The 23,272-nt window shown below is 41.1% G+C and overlaps 1 protein-coding gene across 1 annotated transcript in view; it reads right to left on the bottom strand.

The window, feature by feature from the left end:
- Positions 1 to 23,272, bottom strand: part of NELL1 (neural EGFL like 1) — a 206,520-nt gene that overhangs the window by 151,638 nt on the left and 31,610 nt on the right. The window contains exon 4 of the mRNA XM_027902849.1: positions 16,114 to 16,284. Coding sequence (XP_027758650.1) covers positions 16,114 to 16,284 — 171 coding nt within the window. The remainder of the gene's footprint in view (positions 1 to 16,113; positions 16,285 to 23,272) is intronic.

Here is a 23,272-nt window from a genome sequence, read left to right as displayed (position 1 = left end):
GGGAGTGATAGAGCAGCTTAGATGGGCACTTTGGGTGTCCAGCCAGGGTCAAACTCACCACACTACGTTATTGGAAAATTCATATATTTGCAGAGGCCTAGAATAACACCCCAGTATTAAAGAACTTCCAAAAAGATTGATCAAGTTCTTTAAGTCAAAGTACAAAGAGTCAAAGTACAAAGAGTCATATATTCCACTCACTTTTGCTTATCAAGAAAAGCAGTAAACCATATGTCAAAACCAAATGGAAGCAATCTATAAAACTAAAGGCAAACTTACTATTTTAAGAGGAAAAAAAAAAAAAAAAACAAGGAAAATCTTAAACCTAAGGACAAAATGGTTGCATGAAAATTACAGCTTAAGAATGCAAATACAGGACTCAGAAGACTTCTTCTAAGACTCATAATTTTATTGCTCAAGTTTATTGTAGGAATTTTGCATGTACCATCCCTACCAATATTTTAAAGTTTAAGGTATCCCTTCTGCCATACCTCATGCAAAACCTACTCAAAAGCAAAACTGCTGCAAAATTCTGGACGAGGAACCAAGAACTGATATGCTCCTTGAGAGCACATGCACTGAACTGCACTGTCATATTAGGAATTTAGCTTTGTATACATAACACACCTTTATTCATGATTTTGGTTAATAATGAAATGGGAAATTTCTCATCTCCTAAGGAGTAGTCAATATTCATGAAAGAACTCTGTTTCTGCTAACAGATAAAACCCCAGTGCTGACCAGGTTCAACAACACTACCTGTTGAAGAATATTTGATTTTTATTCACCTGACCTAGTTAAAGTTGATGAAGAAACTCTACAATATCTGTGTGCAATTGCATATTAAAAAAAAAAAAATCAAAACCTAACTGACATTGTTATATGACAGTTCAACAATAGCAAGTAAGGAAGACAAATCAAAGGCAGGCTTGAAGTAGCTTATCTTGTCTTTTTTGATTATTTAACAGTCTTTCAATCTATGTGGAAAGGGTTATAACAGCCTTCTTTCCAGAGGCTCTTAAGAAAGTGCCATTCACAAGACACAAAAGCTCAGGATTCCCCATACTCCTCTACTGTTCTACTCCAATTCAGATTACATTTCTGAAGCAGGTATTTACCTTAAATTAAGGGATTCATTAAAATTTGATTTGTGCCTTATTCCACCTATGTCTGAAGGACTGGTTTGTTTTCTCATAAGATCTGCCCCTGGAGTAACAGGCTTAGGATTCAAGAGAAGGTATGCGATGTAGATCAATCCTCGATTATCTTCCTATGTCAAAAGATGTTTTGGTTGCCACTATTTGATTTGTAAACAATGTGAACTTACTTTATTACTGTACACCTTTAAACATCAGCAAATAAAAAGCCCCAGCAATCACACACACAGTTTTTTGCTAATCCTGTAAGCCCCTCTGTACTTCTGGGAAATGCAAAGGTCAAAAAGCACATCAGTCAAAAAAAAAACCAAAAACAAATCAAAACTAAAGAAAACAAATAAACAAAAAGTCTCAAGGAACATGGTTCACCATATACTGTTTCTTCATTGAAAAAGAATTAAAATCCCAGTAAGACTGGAAGCTGCTAAAGAGCTGGAGAACAGCTAAACAAAATAAAACTAGAACTACACGGATGAAACTTTTTCAAACCTCAGCAAACAGGGCGTCAGCAGCTACACACAACAGCAGCTGACAGCCAGCAGAGCAGAATGAGGCACAGCTGGAGCAGAGCCAGGAACTGGACCCACCTCCTGCTCTGCTTCCCTTCCTATATTGGTTTTTCTTTTGGAGGAAAGTAGTTTTCAGGTTGATTTTTTTTTTTTTCTGAATAGAAGCAGAAGAATCCTCTTTTTTACAGCTACATTAAACTTCCACATCACTCACTTCCCCTTGCTTGGCTTTCTGGGCTGAGGTGTGTCACCTTCTATGGCTTTATACCCGCTTGACCAATAGTTTGTATTTGGCATATGAATGGCTAAATTATACACACTGCCAGTGTATGAAGGGCTGGCCTAGAGCTCCTTGGAGAACAGTTTTCAATCCATTTGGCTTTGATACCGGCACAGAAACGTGCAGTACACTTCGCAAGAAAAGGAACACTCAGAAAGGGGACTCCAGGGAACTGCGGCCACTGAAACCACTGCAGGCTGAATAGCCCCTCCAAAATGAGGAGACCCGGGTCTCCAGGTTAATGGAAGCTCTGCTACATACTTCAGACTTTCAGATTTATGATTACTGCACTCACTTCCCAAGAGAAAGCTTGATGTGCCCCTCCTTTATGCCAACATATTTCAAAAGAAGCTAAACCATAAAACCAGAGTAACAACAGCGAACCAATCCTACTGCCTTGGAATGTTCCTGCTCAGAATGAATTCACCAGCCTCTCATCCTTATAGCAAAATGCAGTAAGGAAAACATCTGCTAGAAGAAAAATCCCCATTATATTCTTTTGTTTTGTATCCGTATCTCCACCCTATCTGCACACTTTATGAAGTATTCCCATGCAGTTCTCGGGAACACCTTTCTCAGGGACTCGTTCCAAACAGGAGTCTCTGCCATAATGAAGACAACATGCAGAAAATAGAAAATCTATACAATAATCAGTGGGTTCCTGAAAGGAGGCACATCTAAAATATTTGCATGCTTGCTACTACACATACACAGCCTTTTCTCTGCACAGAAGGACAAGTTCTCCAGAAATCAAGCTCTGCTGGACAAGGAGACAGTTCCGTTCCACATTCTCAATATAAATTATTTTATAGCACCTTTATAATGTGTAAATATATGATGGTTCAACGTGTATCTATAAAATACATGATGGCAAAATAGGGAAATATCTTCATTTTGCACATGTGCAAACTGAAACCCAGAAAGACTGATTAGCCAAGATCACAAAGTCAGAGTCTTTGCCCAAGACCTGGGCCATCAGACCAGGCATGACTGGGGCTTAGCTGCCTTACACAGTGGATCACACTCCCTCTGGAAAAAGCATGACATGAAATTGTCTCTTGCAGTGAAGATGACTTCTTACACACAACTTTTAAAACCAGAAGTTAACACTAGGAGAGTATTTCCGCTTTTGAGGAGATGCAGCTCCACTTCACACAGACAGTATTGGCCATGCCAGAAGCATTTTCAAAATTACTGAAATATTTAGCAGAACATGAAAATAAACTTTATGTCTGCTCACATTAGAATTCATCAGCCAACACAGACCGATCAGGAGGTGCAACTGCCTAAAATTCTGAACAATAAAACAGACTGCAACTCAACAGTCACTACAAAGCAGCACATGAAATCATGACATTTTCAAATTCTTTCAGGTCTAAAATATGAATGGGTTACTAAAATAGGAAAATGCCTTCTCAAATTTGCAGGCTAGACAGGAAAACCCCGAGATCAGCTCACTTGATTAGGGCACGGTGCTAATAACACCAAGGTTGTGGGTTTGACCCCTGGAGGGGCCAATCTTTTAAGAGCTGGACTCGATGGTTCCTGTAGGCCCTTTCCAACTCAGAATATTCTGTGAAATCTGTGAACACGCAGCCCCAAACTACATTAATCTGGCTTGAACCAGAGAGATTTAGACTTGTGAAAGTATAAAAGCCCAGGGTTTCCTTTTGCTCGGGGTCCCTCCTCGAAGGCATCTGGCTTGAGCTGCTATTTTGTCACTTAGTTATTGCTCCAAGATTAAAGTATTTGAGGGATCTGAACTTCTGTGACTCTGCTGTGGGAAACCTGGGGTCAGTCTGGTGGGAAAACCTGGTCTGACTGTGTGACTGTGGGGTGTGCAGGGAGTCAGGCAGGGTGCCCACCAGTCCACCTGGTCTCTGTTAAGGCAAGAACAGGCTTTTTTTTTCCTGGCAGGGCTGCCATAGGTATAAATTTATAAAAAGCTATAAATTTCCATCTAGAGAACAGGTGTTGAGTTCATCACACCCAGTTTTAAATGCCTCAAAAGTTTATACCCGTAGCAGAGCTAGTTCTCTAGACTCAATTTAATGAGGAGACCTAAGTGTTTCTAGGGTGTGATTCATCTTACAGTAAATGAATCACTCTCTGAAGGCCCCTCCAACAGCTGCACAGGAGCCCTTCCTGACACCAGGGTGAATCATCAAAACAGATTTTTGCAATTCAAAGCCTGATCCTCAAAACTGTCACTCTTGCAACCGTTCATTACCCTGTACACATCCATCTGGATCTTCAGATCCTCTAAATACACTGAAGGGTACGGAGAAGTTCTGTTCGTGGCAGTCTTTGAAATAGCACTTGTCAACGTCTGAAACAGAAAAATCAGAGGAGAGAAAGATGTTCCCCCATGTTTTGCACCAGTCTTCCTCCTAATCTAATTTGCAGAGGTGTGGACCACCTTTGACCGTCGCTAATCTCCGGTTGAACCTTCAAAAACTCAGTGAACCTAAAATTTCAAATGAGGGGCCTCCTAACACAGCCCATGGTATAAAAATAACCAGCTGCTTCAGAGAGTTTGTCCAACATGTTTTCTGAATCCCAGCTGCATAAAAAAACCTGATTATATCAGTCCTGAGCCTTGGGATACAACATTGGTATTTGTCTTTATAGCTATTCTTCCAGAAGGATTAAGAACTGATTTAAAAAATAAATATTAGGATATCTTTACATATTTCTCTTTCAATCCATTTTCTATATGCTTCCTTATGAAAATGTGTCAATACCAATGTGATTGGATTTTCTTGATAGTATTTACAGATAGGATGCATTATTTGACATGCATTCAGTTCTGGAGCAACTTCAACTGAATTATTCATTCAGTTCCCAGTGTTTTGTTTCATAAAAATAAATTTCCTGAGGGAAATTTTGATTTTTTTTTTGTGCTATCTCCTGTGTCATAGTATAGCAGTTCACAATCACTTAACAGAGGAAAGCAATTTAGATTAAAATCTTGGGGTTTGAGGGAAGTCTTTTCTTATTAAACTTTGAATATACATAGTAACTGCCAACTATTTAATCAAAAGTTATTGTTCAGCTCTGGGAGGAAAAAAAAATAGGAGGTGTCCAGTAATAGCAGATGTTAGGTAAAAGACTCAAGAGTGCATGCTCACTTCTCTTCAAGCCCTGTCAGCCAAATGATTTCATTGATTTTCCTGTGCAATCACAGAGATAAAGTTAATGTACTCTGCTTTTCACTTTAATTAATTCAACACCAAATTTAAATTTAAAAATAAAAATATAAAAATAAAAATATAAAAATAAAAATTTATCTAAATATAACTCTGTTTAAAAAAAAAAATTCTTTTTTTTTTCATTCAAGAGAAATTCAAACTAACTTTAAAGACCCTATAACACACAGCAGGAAATTAAACAAAAGCAAGCACAGATGGTTAGAAGAGAACATTTCACTGTCAGGTTTGAGGGTTTATTCTCCACATATAAATGGAATAAAGGTAAATTCACAGAGATATTATCTGCCTGTGTGGGGCTTTCCTTACAAAACACGGTAGGCTTTTCAGTTTCCTGCAAAGTTATCCATGAATTTTAGCAGTACTTCTTGAGCACTAAACTAAAACCAATCACTGTTATCGATTCGAAGCAGAGGACAGCACCCACTGAAGGACACAACGGTGGCCACATGAAGGGCAGAAATCCTCCTTCCTCAGAGTACTATGCCTGTGTAGTGCCTTTCAGCTGGAGATCCCGAGGTGGATTCCAAAACTTCACAAACAAGGTCAATATTACAACCTTTACTCTGCAAATGACATAACAGATACAAATGGTCCCTGACAATAACAGTCTTAAGAGTGCCTGAGCCCTAGACTAACAGCCTGTCTGCAAGGCTGCAGTGTTTACCCATCTTCATTAAAAAAAGCACTTCTGAAAGTGGAAAAAAAAAAAAAAAAGGCCAGAAAATAGGTCGAGTCAGACTCTAAGCAGAAATAGAAATCTGGCCATTTGCTTAGGATTTTTCAAGAGTTGCAGGGGAAAAAAAGAATTATGGCAAACTATGAGGTCAACTGTGATAGATCCAGAGATGGGACCTTTAATATCAAGACCAGCTAGTTGGATACCCAAATGGTTACTGCATTGCTCAGCTTTGGCAACTCTACTGTTTTTGGCTAGGACGGAGTTAATTTTCTTCATAGCAGCTGCTGTGGGGCTATCTTTTGGATTTGTGGCCAAAACAGTGTGGATAACAAACCCATGTTTTAGCTAATGCTGAGCAGGGCTTACAGTGTCAAGGCCTTTTCTGCTCCACACACTGAGTGAGCTGGGGTAGCACCAGGAGCTGGGAGGGGACCCAACTGACCCAAGCAACATCCCATTCCACGTGCCATCACACTCAGCAGTGCAAGCTGGGCCAAAGGAGAAAGGGGATGGGGACTTTTGGAGTTGGGGGGGGGAGCATCTGTCTTCCCAAATAACCACTATGTGAGACAAAGCCTTGTTTTTCCAGGAAACAGCTAAACACCTGCCAGCTGATGGGAGATGTGAATTAGTTCCTTATTTTGCTTTGCTTTACCTGTTCAACTGTCTGTCTCAGCTCACTTTCCCCACACCCCCCTCTTTCATCCTTCTGGCACTCTTTTCTATCCCACTGTAGGGGCAGCAGCTCTGTGGTGTTTAGCTGCCTAACAGCACCAAACCACAACAGAAATATTTTCCTTTAAATAATGTTTCTATTTAAACAAAAAAAAAATAAAGAAAATAAAAATTTTGTCAGGAAAAATTCCATTTTGAAGTGGTAAATCTGCACTGAATAGCACGTAGTTCCTGGTCCTGGCACTGCCCATAAAAGTTGTGCATAACCTACAGGTATCAGAAGCAGAAAATGAATATACTTGTTGCTGGTTTTGGTGAAGGTGATAACTTTTACCATATTCAGCAGAGCTTAAGGTGGTGTCTAGGTCAAAAGAATTCTTCTCCTGAACTGCTGAGGTAAAATGTCATCTACACACACACACACACACTCTTCTTATAAAAATCAATGTGCACATCTCCTAGGGATTAATGTGAATTTAGGTACTTATCTTCAAACATCTCAATATAGAGTTGAGAGCTACATGGATCAAATACCACTTTTCAAACAAACTGCTGACTCTCCAAAGTTATTTTGGCATCTTTTTGCCACTTGTGAGTAACTACCCACTGTCTGACTCCCGGAGTATAAAACACATAGCTGTACATCATCAGGCACACAAATATCCACCACAGTCAAGGAGACAAACACACTTATAAATGAGAACAGTACTAAAACTCACAGGGTCACTAAAAGACACCCCTTAACCTCAGCAAGCTTTGAAGCCCAGGTTCTAGACCAGAACACAATCTGTTAACAAGATAGCTAAACACACGGCACACTCATTTGTTATCATACCAAAAGCCCATCTCAGATGAACCAAATGTTCAGAGTATATCCCAGATGCCAAATAGCAAACCAGGCCTCAGCAATTAAAAGCAGATTCTAGAAATAAGAGGAAGAAATTAATTCAGTGGATTTTTTCGAGATATAAAAAGAAAAGCTCCTCTCCCACAAATTAAGCAAGAAGCCCTTTGAGCAAGATACATATGAGATTTAAAAATTGTATTAAAATATCTGCAAAACAAGTGGTAAACAAATAAGCCTATCTTACAGCAGAAAGCAAAAGGGTAAAAATATGCATCAGAGTAACAGCACAAAGAAGCACTGGTACTTAAGGTCTTGCAGCAAAGTTAACCCCAAAATAAAATCCTACCAGACCAAAGACGTAAAACCATGATTACATGGCTTATATCATCTCCATTTTGTCATGAAAAAAAATAAATTTAAAAAAAAAATAAGATTGCTTTTGGGGTTTGTCACAAGGCATTTGTTGAGTGAGAACTGGCAGTGCTGAAATTTTGCTTTTATTACATCTGCCTGCTCTATAAAAGGCATGTGCCAATCCTTGTCCCTGTAGCACGCAGGTCTTCACAGCTGCAGTTCCAGCAGAACCTGAAGCACGGTGAGCTTACAGCTTCCAAACATATATCCTACTCAAAATACATGCAGCCTTTGTCTTTCCTGTCTCATGCTCCTCTCAATCCCAAAGTTGATTTACCCAGTAAAACAAGACAGGTGCAATTGCAAGAAGAATCAGGCTTTTGATTCTGACTCCTTTCTGCACTCATGGAAAAGATAAATATACAATCAAGCCAGCCAGTTTCTATTAACCAGGTTCTTCCCCACCCCGCTCCAGAAACACATCTGCTGGGAAGTTAATTGCTTTACGGGGTATCTCGTCGTAGCATCACCTCATCAAGGGGTTCGTGTCGTCGCGAAATGATTTGTGTGCAATCACAAAATAACCTCATCCATATTCCGGAGCCAATTTCCCACAGCCTTGGCTGCCACGCTCGTGCCAGAGCCCTGTGCATCTCCACCCCATGACCCACTGGGAGAGGGAGGACTCATCCACAGACTCACTCAATTCTTCCCGCAGGTTCATCGGATAACCCACATCCATCTCCGCTTTCCCCGCAGGTATTTTTCGGCTGCCCGGGTTTGAAAGGTGACATTACGCTCTCTCTCTCTCTCTGCACAATAACTAATTGGCCACGACTGAGGAGGTGCATGAAACATGGAGTAAACACAGAACGAGCCATTACATTGGTTCTAAAATTAGGTTTCGGTGGAAACTGCCAGCAGACAGGCAGAAAAGCACCCTCCAGGGACAGCACGCTTCTCACTTCTGACACACTCGGGAGGTGAAAGCATGGTTCTGCTCAAGTCAATGAGAGCTCTCACTCAGGCTTCACTGAGGCCAGGGTTGTCCCCAGGGGATGCTGCACAGAACACCTTTCAGCAGAGTTTAAGGCGGTGTAACACTCAAAAATTCAGCTCGGGCTGAGGAAGTCCTTCTAGTTGCCTTAGTTGGCACAGTGCTAGTTATTTGCTTTCACTATTGACATGCTGATGAGAATGTCACTAAAACTGCAGCTCAGTTAAGTAATGAAGCTTCCAATGATTCTTTCATTTACTGACTGGTCTCAGATATGAGAATAGGACTGGAAATTACATGTTACACCTTGCTCCTATACTGAGGATTAAACTATCATCTTTCTCCTTACTGCTCCTTGGATGTATCCATTACACTGCTGACGTAACAACAATCGTTCTTCATATCATTAAAATATTTGAAATGTAAGCCACAGCCTGACACCCCTGAGGCATGACAGTGACACTCACAGTGTTTCCAAGCCTTGACACCTTCCACCTCTGAGCATCCCAAGATGCCTCCAGCTCCCCCCACCCAAGGAACAAGCGTGACTGCTCCTGCCCCACTGCTCCTAAGGGTGCTGTCAGTTTTCTCTGTCCCCAAATCGTGCAGCAATGAGAACTGTCAGGTTTTGGGGTAGTAATAAATGCAGTCAAGCAGTCTCCACCTCCCTGCAGCCAGCTTGAGGGTTTTGACAAGATTGGGTTTATGAAAAGAATTATCCTTTGGGAGTTATTGCTGTTCTGAATTGCCAAAGAAAGACCTAACCTCAGGTACTAACCTGCTCCATAAAACTCCGGGTTGGTTGCACAAACTTCAACAGTCCTGTTTGCTCAATCTCCCTCTCACTCCCCACCACACTCAGGAGGTTTCAGATCATTTGGAAGGACTCTGTACTATTTGCTATATGGAGACTCAGATCTCAAGTCAGCTGTAGGATAGGTCAGAGGGGTTCTCACCTGCTCTTTGCCAAAGGTCCAAGGTTTTTACAAAAGTATTTAAGTAGAATTATACTACCGTTTTTCAATTCAGCTCCAGTATTATCCTATCTGACTTGTAGTTCTAGACCCCAGAATCTAGCTAACCACTTCAAATGGAAGAGTTCATTTACGTCTTGGATCTCAGTTAATCCATCTGGCTGGAGCAAGATAATTGTTTTTATAATCTGAAAGGAAAAACCTCAAAACATTTGCTCTATCTGGTTGATTCTCAAATTACCATGATCAGGTCTCTGTCCACATGACCCCCATCAGCACTCTAACAAATAAAAAGAAAATAGAGCCAAGTAACAGGAGATTTCCCCTGAAAAAAAAAAAAAATCAAAATATCCAGATACAGTTGGAACTATGCAGGCTAAATATTCAGAGACTGCTCTTGCAACTAACCACAGCAACTTAAGGGTTTATTGCTTTTAACATTTAATAAATGTCTACATGTATATTGGACCAACATACAAATATTTGAGAATCTGACAATACACCTAAGTCACACCCTCTGGGAAATTACTAAATCATTCGAGGCTTGCCTGTCTTGATTTAAGACTATTTCATCTGCCATCATCCATTCTCTCTCTCTGACATATCCAGAGCATAAAATTGGGCTTTGAAGTTACCAAATTCTGCCTCCACGGGTCCCTAGAACTCTGATCAAGGGTTTTTGCCAGGAGCTTGGGGCAAACTCCTGGAGAACGACTTCTACTGACATCAGCAGGACCTGGATCAGCTCCTGAAAGGAACCCAAAGCAGGCACAGATTCCATACTGAGCAGGATCTAAGTGAGGCCTCTCTGCTGGAGCACAGAGCCCCAGGTACCTGTGCAAGTACCCGTGCAGGCTGCCCTCAAGGTATAGATTGTTATCATAAGTTTTCAGTAGTACTTTTTCAGCCCTTTCATAAAGAGTCATGCCTTCTCCCAGTTCCATCAGTGCAGTACACAGAATAGTTCAACTGATTTTTTTAGGACAAACACAATAAACTCTCATCATAATTAGGGACTGGGTAAAAAACAGATCAAGATTCAGCCTTTGCTCACACCCATACTGCCATTCTGCTGGTGCATTAGCCATTCAGTGAAAATCCCTGGCTAATAAAAAAACTTCTTTAAAAAGAAAATAACTCTGAATTCATCCCAAACATTTCCCTGCAGTTAACTGTAACGATACAGGCCTGGTGGCAGCTGATGTGATATGCCAGCTGGAGACCTCTCTCATGCTAAAAAGTTTACAGCCTTTCCGTCAAACGAAAGGGACAATCAGTAGGTGAAAATTAACTTCCAATCCACGACACCACAGACCTGAAAGTTGGGTGCACCTGTAACGCACAATTACAGCCCTCTACCCAAGTAACCATTTCTCTGACAGCTTCTGCTGCAGCTTAAAGAGCAGAGAAGCAATCTGGGTCACAAAATCATATTCAAATAGTGAGAGTAAATTACCTAGCTGCATAACACTGCCACCACGCCATTTTCTCTCTCAAGAGAAAAGTGTTTTACGGTAACTAAAGCAGCAAATCCCTCTTTAAAATACATCCCTTAACCTTCTTTAAATTTATTACACTTTAATTAAAGTCATAGAACTTTGTTTAGATCAGTTGAAAACCTCAGGTTGGCAGCCAGAATATCTTATTTATAAGAACTCGGAGGTCTTGGATTCCCATGTTTGGAGGATGTTAGTTTAATTTATTTATTTTTCCAATTAAAAAGTTCTCACTGCTCATGCATTTTTTATTCCCTAATGCGCTGTTCTAACATAAAAGAAGCAGACAACATGTTTTTTCAGTTGGAGACTACACCCTAGCCTGCTCCAGTTTTATAATCTCTTCTCTCACGCTCTTACCAACCCCCTCCATCAAACAGCTGAGAGTATCCACCAAAACCACAGGTTGTAGCCACAGCAAAAGGCACTCCAGCACAAGACATTCACTGGAAAAACATTAATTTTTGCATCAAAGCACCTTTCTCCCTTCTATGCCTGCAGACAGAGTTCAAGTAAAGGAATACAGACACTGTCTGAAAAGGTGAGTACCTTTGTATCAATATGATTGATGACAAAACAATTTAAAAAAACCAAACACCTTCCCAGCTTACCTCCCCAGACCAATCACACACACCGAGAACAACCTGAAATTTCTATTTCGTGAATGAGTTACCAATAAATACATTTTGACACAGTAACTACCACCTCTTAAATTGTAGGCTCCATGCTGTGTCTTAACACTACTGAATGGAACATATTTCTGTGCTGTCCCTGTCGAAGGGGACAGGCAGGTACCACGGGAAACGTTACAGACTCTACTGCTGAAAACTCTACAGCTGAAACTAATTCCCAGAGACGACAAGAATCAGATCCTGGAGGGCTTGACAGTCTCCCAGGGTTGAAAATCTCAGAGGCCAAAGCTGGAAAGGTGCATAGCAGAGTTTATTTGTTTATATATTAATCCTTTAACCACAGGTTATTTAAGGACCCTTTGACAAGGACACAGCTGCTCTAGCTCATTCTAAACACTCTCCAGAAGGTCCCTGACAACTCGTTTTTGCCTAGAGGAGGGGAGCAGAGATCCCACCAAGAGCAGGAGATTTAATTTCCATGTTACTTTCAGCACAGGTTTTACTTGTGCATCAGTAGTACATTCATAATTAATGCAGCCTTTTCATTTTTCTAAGCTTTCAGAACCTTACTAGAATGTTAAAAGCATGTTAGCAAGTGCACCCACAGCTTCTTAGGTCGGTTTTCTGAGACACATCTCTGATTAGAGGTCACTGTCTGGGCCCAGCACAAAGGCTCTTCAAGTCAGTGAGAAGAGTCCATTGACATTGAGCAGGTTTTCAGCCTGGACTCTTAAGGTACCTTCCTTCTCACTCCACTGGAGACAGGCTGAGAGAGTTGGGGTTGGTCAGCCTTGAGAAGAGAAGGCTCTGGGGTGACCTTATAGCACCTTCCAGAATCTAAAGGGGCTACAAGAGAGCTGGAGTGGGACTTTGGACAAGGGAATGAACTGACTGGACAAGGGGGAATGGCTTCAAACTGAAAACAGGGTGGGTTTAGATTAATTATTAGGAAGAAATTCTTCCATGTGAAGGTGGGGAAGGAACTGACACAGGTTACCCAGAAAAGCTGTGGATGCTCCACCCCTGGAAGTGTCCAAGGCCAGGTTGGATGGGCCTTGGAGTAACCTGGTCTAGTGGAAGGTGTCCCTGCCCCTGGCAGGGGCAGTAAAACCAGATGGTCTTCACAGCCCCTTTCAACCCAAAATATAATTCTGTGATTTCTGTGTCAGCCGTAACATCAAACTCAGCTACAATTCTCACTCCCTGCTCTTGAAGGAGCAAGTAAGATGCAGCAGGAGCCGATTTTCAAGAGGACATGCACTCGGGCAAATACACCCCTTTGATACAGATGCTTCCCCCACGGTATTATATCTCATTAGAACAGAGGCAATTACACTGTTTTAAAGATGATGCTTAAAAGCACCAAAGGCTTTTGCCAGCTCTCAAGTACTTTGCCCTAACCTATCCAGGTCTGAAAAACGAAGTTGACTTTGAATTCAATCCAAAAGATAATCAAGTACCAAATGTCAAAGCAATTTGACAAATCACAGTAATGTGGGCAATAAGGCTGCGAAGAGTAAAAGCAGATTTGACTATCTGTTTACAAATTCAAAGCTTCATCTCCAATGCTTTCTGAGCTACCGCAGTATTTGGAGGCCAGAGACCAGCTTTCAGTATCACAATACAAATCCTGTAGCAAAACTAGGTTGTGGCTGAATATTTTTCCCAATGCAAACACTTTCAATGCACTCTCACATACAGCTTAACTTTACTAACACTGCATTCACAAACGACTCGCTCACAACAGCCTTCCAAATATATTCCTGTATACATTCCAATAGGTTACATTCCAAATATAACCTATTACCACAGTCCTAAACAAAAGGAGTAATGCATTTATACAAATTCAGGCATATCTGTAAGGAAGAAACGTTGCAAATCCCTTAAGGAAACGCAGCAGAAATCTAAGGGATTCATTTTGTTGGTTAATTTTTTTTCCCCCTTTTTGCTTTGTTTTTATTTATTACAGGGGAAAGAACAGTAAACAAAAAGCAGAGAACTTCTTTAACTAGACAGGTACACATCAAGCTGAATTCCTGTTCTGATGACACCAAATCTCTGCAGGAAATGGAAGCATCGCTTCTCACAAGGCATCCTGAACTCTGCCCAGAGCCACTGACACCACACCAGCCTAAAACGGTGACATTTACATGTGGAGTCCCCAGCTCTCAGCACTAAATTCCGTGCATACTTTCAGTGGCAGCTTTCCTAGCACTGAGGTGAAGCAGGCTCAGGGTTTTCAGCAGTGCTCAGAAGCAGCCCTCTGTGGCTTGCTCTTCTTTTTCACAGCTCTGACATTTATTGCTGTGTCATCAGGAAGTGCTAGTGCCAAGACGAACAAGATGTTGACTCCCTTCGGAGTGCAAAGATGCAAAGGGTTAAGATTTAATAAAGGAAACTAACACCAACTTTCACTAAACTCTCTAATTAACTGAACAGAGATGCTGCAGCTGAGTCAGGAACTTCAAGACTTTCTTCTTTTTTTCCCCTCTCATTTAAACTTCTACTATGATCTGCCCTCAAGTCATGCTTTCAGAGCTATTCCCATTACTTTTCCACAGGAGTTGTCATAAAATACCACAAACACAGAGCCAAATAGAGATATTTTAGGTACGGATTTATGCTGGGAGCAACTTTGAGATGTACCACCTTAAGGGACACTGTTGGATGGATCAGCCCCTGACAGACATGGCTATACATATTTGTCACCTCACATGACAGCACAGCTCATTCCATGATTGTATTTATCTATTTCTGCCTGTTGCTGTAAAGAAAATTGTGTCACAACCATGACTCCGTGCAGTCCTCTTCTCCCTGGACAGAATTCTGCACCAGGCAGTTGCTTTGCGTTGCATTTTTTTCCACTTTCTGTGCAAGAAAGCAACCAGCTACACAGCCTGTTAGAAAGGGTCTCCCTAAAACACATCTGCTGTTCATAAAATTAAAAAAAAAAAATTAAGGAAAAAAATAAAAAGCATATCATAGTGGATAATGAAAAACCTGCCCCGAAACCCAGTATATCCATAAACTAACAAAAAAGCATAAAGTTGTAAGCAAAGAAATACTATAAGAAATAAGCAAGTAAGGGTAAGAGAAATAAATCAAATTACTGAAATGAGGACAATCTTTACAAATTGTAGATTTCATGCCTCAATGAAATTAAAATTACTCTAAGCACTTAATTGCTTCTAAGGTCCAAATGAAAGGCTCCAATAAGCAACATTCCTTCAGATTAGATTTCTCAGGAGTTAATGAAGATGCGGAAAAGGGTTGTAACATTCTTCTCAAAACACTATCTCACAATTACTTCGGTCAAAATCTAAACTTTTTCAAATGTTCCAATAACCGCCTACTCCTGTAATACTCATCCAACTTTATTCTGCCTGTCTGAACAAAATGAAGGCTTCAGAAAAAAATATATCTGCTACCATCAGCCTGCCCATTTAAGTGCCCCTATTCCAAAATGCACATGCTGACTCCCTCACTGAAACGCAAAGGATATTTTTTTTTTAATTATTTTCAGTGCAATAAGACACAAAAGTAATGGTTTGTTTTCCTCATTCCTAAAGAAAGACCATTTTGAAACTCCCAATCTCAAGCTCTCTGCTCATCAACCACTAAGCCTGAAGTCTACAATACATTGTGAGATCAAGTCCAAAGGCAAGATGGATTCTAGGGAGAAGAGATGCTGGGTTTGCTGTTTTTTCATCCCTTGAAGTCCTGGCAGTATGCCATCTCACAGTTCTTCCCATTTTTTAAAGGAAAAGTGCAATGACAGGCAGGATGCCCCTCAGAAAATAAAAAGCACCAGTTCCAGACATGGAAAAAGAAGCTTCCAGGTCTCTCAGAAGTTTCCAAGTGAGACAGAAGATCGGAAAAAAAAAAAAATCAGTAAAAAGTACTTGTCTGATTATGTAAAATGAAATTAAAATGCCTCTGATGCATCTATCTGTTCTTCAAGTTCTCAGGTATGCTGAGGGGAGCAGTTCACCACACGCCAATCCATCACACTTAAAAGCAATCACAGGCAAATGTAACATCAGCCAGTGCCTAAACTACAGAGATGCCTTTAATACTCCCCAGTCAGCAATCAACCTTTCCCACATTTGTTCATAATCACAATGAATTGTTCCATTTTAATACTTTTGTTTTCTTATCCCACAGCATAAGTTGAGCGTGCTTTTTGAATTAGACATTTAAAAAAAAAGAAAAAAAAAACACCTCCTTTTCCAATTTTATTCCTGTGTGTAAGTAGAGATTATTTTTTAAAGAAATATCAGTCACTGGACATGCTTTCTTACCTGTTGCAGTCCACGTGGAGCAGAAGATGGGATGCACTAAGTGACACAGCAATCTTGTGCCACTGTCCATCTGCCAGGCGGTACGGGAACACCTCTGTTCTTGACTTCCCATTAAACCTGTAGTGGTACCTGATCTCATCCCTCAGGCCACTGCTCTCCAGTTCAAAATAGCTGCATTTAAAACATGAAGAAGAATCAGTTGCTTTTTGTATATATATATATATATATATATATATATAATCACTGTTTCTGTCACTTTCTTCTTAATTCATCTTAAACACACAATATAAAGAGGTCACTCAGCATGGATTAGCTACTAATTGTTTGGGTTTTTTTTTTTTTTAAAGAGGTAGAGAGATAAGACTATACATTCAGAGCAGCACAAAACCAGCAATTACATGAAAACAGATCATTTTCAAAGCACCATTTGTTAGCCCAGGAAACCGAAGTCCTTTTTTCACCCACAGAACAGGATCAACTACAAGAAACCAAGCCTTACTCTTTTCATCCAAATATTTTATATGAGTGCAAGATTTGTAGGAAATTGAAAAATAAAGAGCTGTACACATCACTACAACAAACAAACAAAAAGCCATTAAGCTAAGAAATCACAGGGTAATCATTAAATTTGACTTTTATTGTTACTGTCATGATCATTCGGCTTTACAGTGGAACAGCAGAACATCCTGGCTGGATTAGGCATCTCAACACTTGGCATAAACAACCCAACAGCCAAAACCTTCAGACAGTTGTCACACTCAAGGACAGCTGACAAACTGGCTTCACACAGAGGTGGGGGGAGCCAATTCTTTTTCTAGGATGAATTTAGCCTTTCCAGGGCACACTGACCATGTAAATAGTGAAGGCTTCTCTTGGACCTCACCGAGTATTTACAGCATATCAAATCTTTTTCCTCCTAAAATGAAGCTCTGGATGTAGAAAGAGGGTGGACTTCCATTTATAGTAGAAATAACTCTACAAGCAAGCGAAGATGTCAAGATTGTCCAGGCAGTTCCTGCCTCCACAGTGTCATGATTTTCCCGCTGGGCAACACCAATTTAACACAGCAGTTGAAAGACAGGTGCTAGTTTGGGGTAGGGAGGAAAAAAGTTGCAGTTATGGAAGAACCCACTTCCAAAAAGTAAACGCAACACAAAACCATTATCCAAGTGCTGATTTTTATTTTCCCCACAAGCCTTTTGTTAGGTTGCTTGGCAGCACCCAGACCCCAACAGACCTGTGTGCAAAAGAGTTACAGAGGGTCTGTGCACTTCTTCAGGATTAGACCTTACCAGCGAAGCTGAGGCTTTTTAGAACTGAAAAACAGGAGTTCTTTGGGAGGAACTTACTTATGAGATAACACACTAGCTGGAAACATGTGCAGAAGATCCCAACAGGTGAGTTGGGGAACACAGAGACTATAAGCGAAACGGTCCTGGTAGTGCCTTGTCATCGTGTTTTTCATGCAACATATGAGCACTATCAGGTCACCTGAATGAAAAACCTCAAGTGGCAAAGGAAAAAACACCAGGAAGTAAAGGCTGTAAAAACCAGTAAAAACCTGAATAAAAAACACACCAGGCACAGGTACAAATAAAATACACACAGCACAGAGTGGAAAAAAAAAAATCAGGAAGGCTGGTGCTGTGAAGGAACTGGCCTGTTTCATGCACATCGTGGCACAAGGAAGGCAGACAAAGAGGAGTTTCCTAAAGAGTAGAGCAGAACGTTGATAAACTACAGCCATTGCCCATCAAAATACCTAAATTACGCTCACAAGAAATCTGGAGAACATTTTTTCATTATTCTATTCTGATGCTCAGTGACAGGTCAGAAGATACTGCTGCTGGCATTCAGAAAAGCACCAGGGCAAGCGCTGTCAGTGATGTCATACTTAAACAATTTGTACTTGCCATCTGCTGTCAAAGCACAAAAAGAAGACAGAAAACTTGGGAAAAAAATGAAGGAGAGCTACATAACCTTCTAGTATCTCTCTCATACACAAAGTATTTGCATAAATATATATATAGATACATTTATATAGTTGATCACAGAAGCTTAAGAGCCCAAAAAGCAGATGAGCTCCTGTCACAGGAAGCAGACTGCTTCCTGTGGCCATCCTTCACAATCTCCAATAGCCACAAGAGCTAATCACTCACCTCACAGTGACTTGTTTGCTAACGTAAAAGCAGCAGTCCCACCCTGGAAAGGTCAGTCAGATACTGCACCTAATCACATCAGCGCTCTATTATTTGTACAGCACAGGGAATTGCAAGGCAACACGGCTCCTCATCTGACAAGCTTTAGTGTCAGTAGTTAATTCAGGATTGAAAACAGCTTGTTGCTTAGGCATTGGACTTGTTGTCAGTCTCCTGACTAATATATATAACACAGAAATGATTGGTTAGAATTTACTTTGATAGCTGGTGCTAACATTTTTTATCTATGTGCACCTAATGCATTAAGTGCCACAGGACTGTACAAAACACCACGTTTTACCTCTTCAGTGGCGGGAAAGGAGGATGACAGCAGACAAATCCTGCACCTATTTCTCACCACCCTTCAACAGGTGCAAATCACAAGCAGTTACCCTCAAACACCAGTCCACAAAATCCCAACAGCAGTTGATTTTTCTTTTTTTAAAATGCACAATGGAGACTTTGATTACACACAGACACTTCACGATGTTCACAGTTCGGGAGATGTAGCTGCCTTCCCTCTACCAAAATAGAAGTCACGTGCAAACAGCTTTTCTCAGTAGCAAACATCATCTTTTCTTTCCTCCTCCCACCAGGCTCTGAGGGAAAGAAAGCCTCTTCAAAAGCAGTGACACAAAGGCCATTCACTCTTGGAAATTAGAACTCTGTGTCCAAGTTCTAATTTGCAAATTGTGGAATGGAAGACAAACGAGCAAAAAAACAAAACTCGGGCAAGAAATCGTCAATCTGCGAGAAAATAATTCGTAAAGCCAGAGAAAATAAATGGATTTTTTATATATATATATCCATCCGAACCTTCACTTGAAATGCCACTGCACAAGTTTTTATCTGCTACAAAACAACAGGTAAAACTGGGGAGGGGGGAAATGAATAGAAGTTACCATACAAAAGGCAGGACAATGAACTGGTCTGTAACTGGTATTTTGTAGGTACTTTCCAGCTTTTTTTTGTGAGGAACTAAAAGAAAACAGAGGAATAGAACAGAATCTGGGACCCTCTGAATGAATGTATCATGAGCAGACATGTGTGAACTTCCAGTGATGCCACAAGATCCATATCAAAAGCCCAAGAGAGATCCCTGAATATTACAACTATCTCTGCTTCTGCATGAAGTCTGTGTCAGCCTGCCCTACAGTTACCCCCCTGCTACCCTCCTCTTTGCTTTTCAAGGAAGAAAGCTGCGAGATATTAATCTACTTGGCAGCTTCTTAGCACTAAGTGATGGTTTCTTGTTTTATTCACCATTTCTCAATAACAATTTTTATTTTTTTTTTTACAAAAGGGCATGATCAAAAGCTAACACGTATTTTGACAGATGAAATTCTCAGAAACACATGCATTAAGAAAGCTTGCCGTTTATGGAACAGCAATACAATATGACCTTGGCTGAAATCCTCCCACCAGCAGAACTTCCCTATTTGCTAAGCGTGTAATTTACTGCCGGCTTCTTTTGCACAGTTATAGAATTCAGATGCTTTTTATAGGTCTGTCCACAGACCCTCATTCAAATCCCAACGTAGAAGAGAAAAATACGTTGCTAAATTCAGGCTGATTTGATGCACATCAAGAAAAGAAAAAGTTGGGATATTTTAAGGCAACGTGCTTTACAGAAGGACAGTATTAATCCACAACCAGCTCGAGATGCTTTAAATTCTGACAGGTTTTGTAACCCCTGTGTAACTCACACGACAATATTGATAGGAGAGGATAAAGCTTGACTCAGTTATGTTTAAGGATTTTTTTTTTTTCTTCCCGCTTTCTTTTAGTCTCCACCACAGCGAATATTTAACTGTGCATTTGATCTCTCATTTCACTTCCAGATCAGGCAAGCAAGGTTACTAAAGTATACTTTCAGCTGGAAACACCTGCTGTGGATGTAATGACCAAAAAACTGGAGAAGTCACTATCAACATTAAATAAGAACATGTAAGACACTCGAAGCAGAAAAGTATTTGTATAAAGTGAGTTGGCTTAATCCACCACCTGCATTAAAGAAACATATTCACCTACTCATCATCTCCCCCCCCCCAGAAGTGATCTCCTCCTGTGGTAAACACCACAAGGATTTTACTGCTGTCATGTTGTGCAAGCAGCCAAAGGAAGGACAACTCAGAGACTACAGGAGCCCAGGAAGAGCTGTGGGACAGGTGTCCTCCAGAAGATCCTGAGTCAAACCAGCAGTCAAACTCTGACCTTTACAAACCCAATACATCAGGTAAGCACAATGTAGACTAAAGGCCGCAATAAGAGCTCTAAGAACTAACACAAAACCACTTTTTTGCATCCAATTCCGGCAATCTTCTGGGCTTATCACACTCAAACATAAACAAAGCAGAGTTATCGCTCCAACTTTACAACTTCCCTCATCCCTGATCAAGTGCCAAATGAAGCCCCACAGCCTCTTTCGAGGAACAGTACCAGCACTTAGAGCAGATGCTCTCAGAGCTACTGAACAGATGTCCCAGGGCAAAGCAGCAGGCACAGATGGCATCCCTGCAAATATGTACAAACTTGGGGTTGCCATCTAGTCAAAACACTGTGCATCTGCTTAACGTTGCGTGGGAGAAGGTCACAAAACCACGGCAGTTCAAGGGTGGAGGCACCATTCCCCTTGCAGGTGCTGCTGCAGCAGCACTTTGATGTCGAGTCTCCCAAATGCTGAGGGGGAAAAAAAAAAAAAAAATCACTGCCATAATAAGAATCAGGCTGGTACTCAACAAGAAGCTTCTGGAAAATTCTGTGAGTCCAGTCAATGCACAGTTTCTATTCTTTTTTTTTTTTTTTTTTTTAAATAACAAAGCAAATGCAAGGAACGTCCAGAGATTAGTCCATTTGATGTAATCAGTTGGAAGTTCAGGAAGCTTCTGCACAAATCAGGGCTTGTTTGTGCACAAAGCTTTTTCAACTCACAACAGCACTGTGCCATTTAATGATGTTTAATGACAGAAATGGCTTCAGGCAAGACTCTGCTTTAGCATCTTTGTAGAAACACTGCTTGATGTATTTAGAGACAGGCAACGAATTTGCATCCCTTATCACACGGATCTCAGGATTTTCAGTCTACAGAGATTCTGTGATGAATCACAGATCATTACACTTCTGGCCTTTCACTGTTCCTTACCACCAACTGAGCCTCTGTGCACTATTTTGGCTGAGCTGCCAAGTGGCTCAGCCTGGGCAGCCACATAGAAGTAACGGAGATCTTGTTTTAACAGTCCTCAGAGGAAAGCAAGTCGGGCCAAGAGCAGGCACTGGGCACAACGTCGCAGGAAAAGCTGGCAGGGATCCACCCAAGGTCACTGCCCCCATCAATAAAGCCACAGCAGGAAAAAAGCAGCGCCGCTGAAACTAAATGATGCACCTCTTCAAACAAAAAGGAAACACTCACTTTGCAGTTGTCACCACAGCTCTGTGTGGATGCAAAACTAGAACAAGTTACAGCTGTCAAGGCAAATATTTCAGCCTCTTCCACAGGCACTGTTCCTGTACCCTACTTGCTATAAAGTGACAGAGCAAGATCCCGTGAATTGCCGACTCTCCACACAGCAAAGGGCACGGGGACCTGTGGCACCAGCCAGGGACCAAACACTCAGAGACACAGCAGGAGCTGATGGCCCCTTTCACACATTTGGACTGTGAGGGTATAAAACCCCCCCAGCCTTTCCTCTGTTCGGGGTCTCTCCTCGGAGGAACCCAACTCGATCCGCTGTTCTGTTGCTGCAGCAGGATTAAATTATTTTCAGGATCAGATGTCTGAGACGCTGCTGTGGGAAACCTGAGGTCAAGCTGGTAGGGAAGGAAGCCTTGTGTGAGTGTGGTGTGTGTAAGGAGTCAAGCAGAGCACCCATCAGCTCACTGGAGCCACCCACTGTGAAGGGGGTTTGGTCTCAACAGTGAAAGTCTCAGATGACGCGACTGCAGCCTCCAGAGTGGCTCCTGGGAAATAGGACAGGAAAGTTCCCTCAACATGCATGCTTACAAACCATACAATGCTACTTTTTACAGCTAGTTTAAACACAGACAGACTGAGAGGCTGCACAGCAAACCCCTGCGTGGCAAATCTTCACTTGTGCAGCATTAAAGACTACTGCTGAGGCAGAGATTATCTCCTGATACCATCAAAGCTCACCAGCTAAACCAGACTGACATCAGGTAGCACAAAGGGTGTCGAGAGAAGAAGGATCACCTGTAACAATGAAGGTATCTTGCTGAAAAATCAGATTTAACTTTCTACGAGAGAAAAAGCAGAAGCTGAGTCCCATATATTGCACAAAGACTATCGTCACCTGCTCTATTCCAAAAGAATTCCTTCTATCCAAGCAAATCCAACATAGCCAAAATGTAACACCAAACTCTTTCAAACCACAACTTCACTTGGTTGTTGGCTACCTAGATAGGATGCTTTCAAACATGTGCATCCTTTCAAGCGAGAGGAACTAAATTTGATCAATTAAATTACTTTATTTTTCCATTCAGGCCACTCTGAGGACAACAGGAATCATGTTATACCAGCCTAGCTTGAAACATTTAGCAATAAACACACCCACGCTGACATCTTCTATTAGTATAGAATATTTATTGACATTGTCTTTCGTTCTACACATCTCCTACACGGCAACAGGGCGTGCAAGCTGCAAGGCATTAAGCATTTATGATGTGTTTGTGTACCTGCAACTAGGCAAAGGTCATCCAAATACAAATTTACTTTCCTCTTTGATCACATCAAGAAAAAAGTGATCCCAACATCTGCCTGCCAGCTAAAAGACAGCTGGAATCAGAGCCGGTACAAAGCAGCTACTCATTTTCATGGCATGCGTTGCAAGGATTGACCTTAAGCATTTTTGTATCCATTTCATATGTCTAAAAACCTATCTTCACTGTGGCTGCAACCTGCCTGCTGTCTGAAAAAAAACTGGTCTCTCTCCTATTCCTAGTAAACC

The sequence above is a fragment of the Empidonax traillii genome, unplaced genomic scaffold (genome assembly GCF_003031625.1).
Source record: "Empidonax traillii isolate 1590-97213 ecotype Southwest subspecies unplaced genomic scaffold, ASM303162v1 scaffold915:size242376, whole genome shotgun sequence".
Classification (NCBI taxonomy): Eukaryota; Metazoa; Chordata; class Aves; order Passeriformes; family Tyrannidae; genus Empidonax; species Empidonax traillii.
Note: the sequence above shows the minus strand (reverse complement) of the source record. Positions and strands in the feature narration are given on the sequence as shown.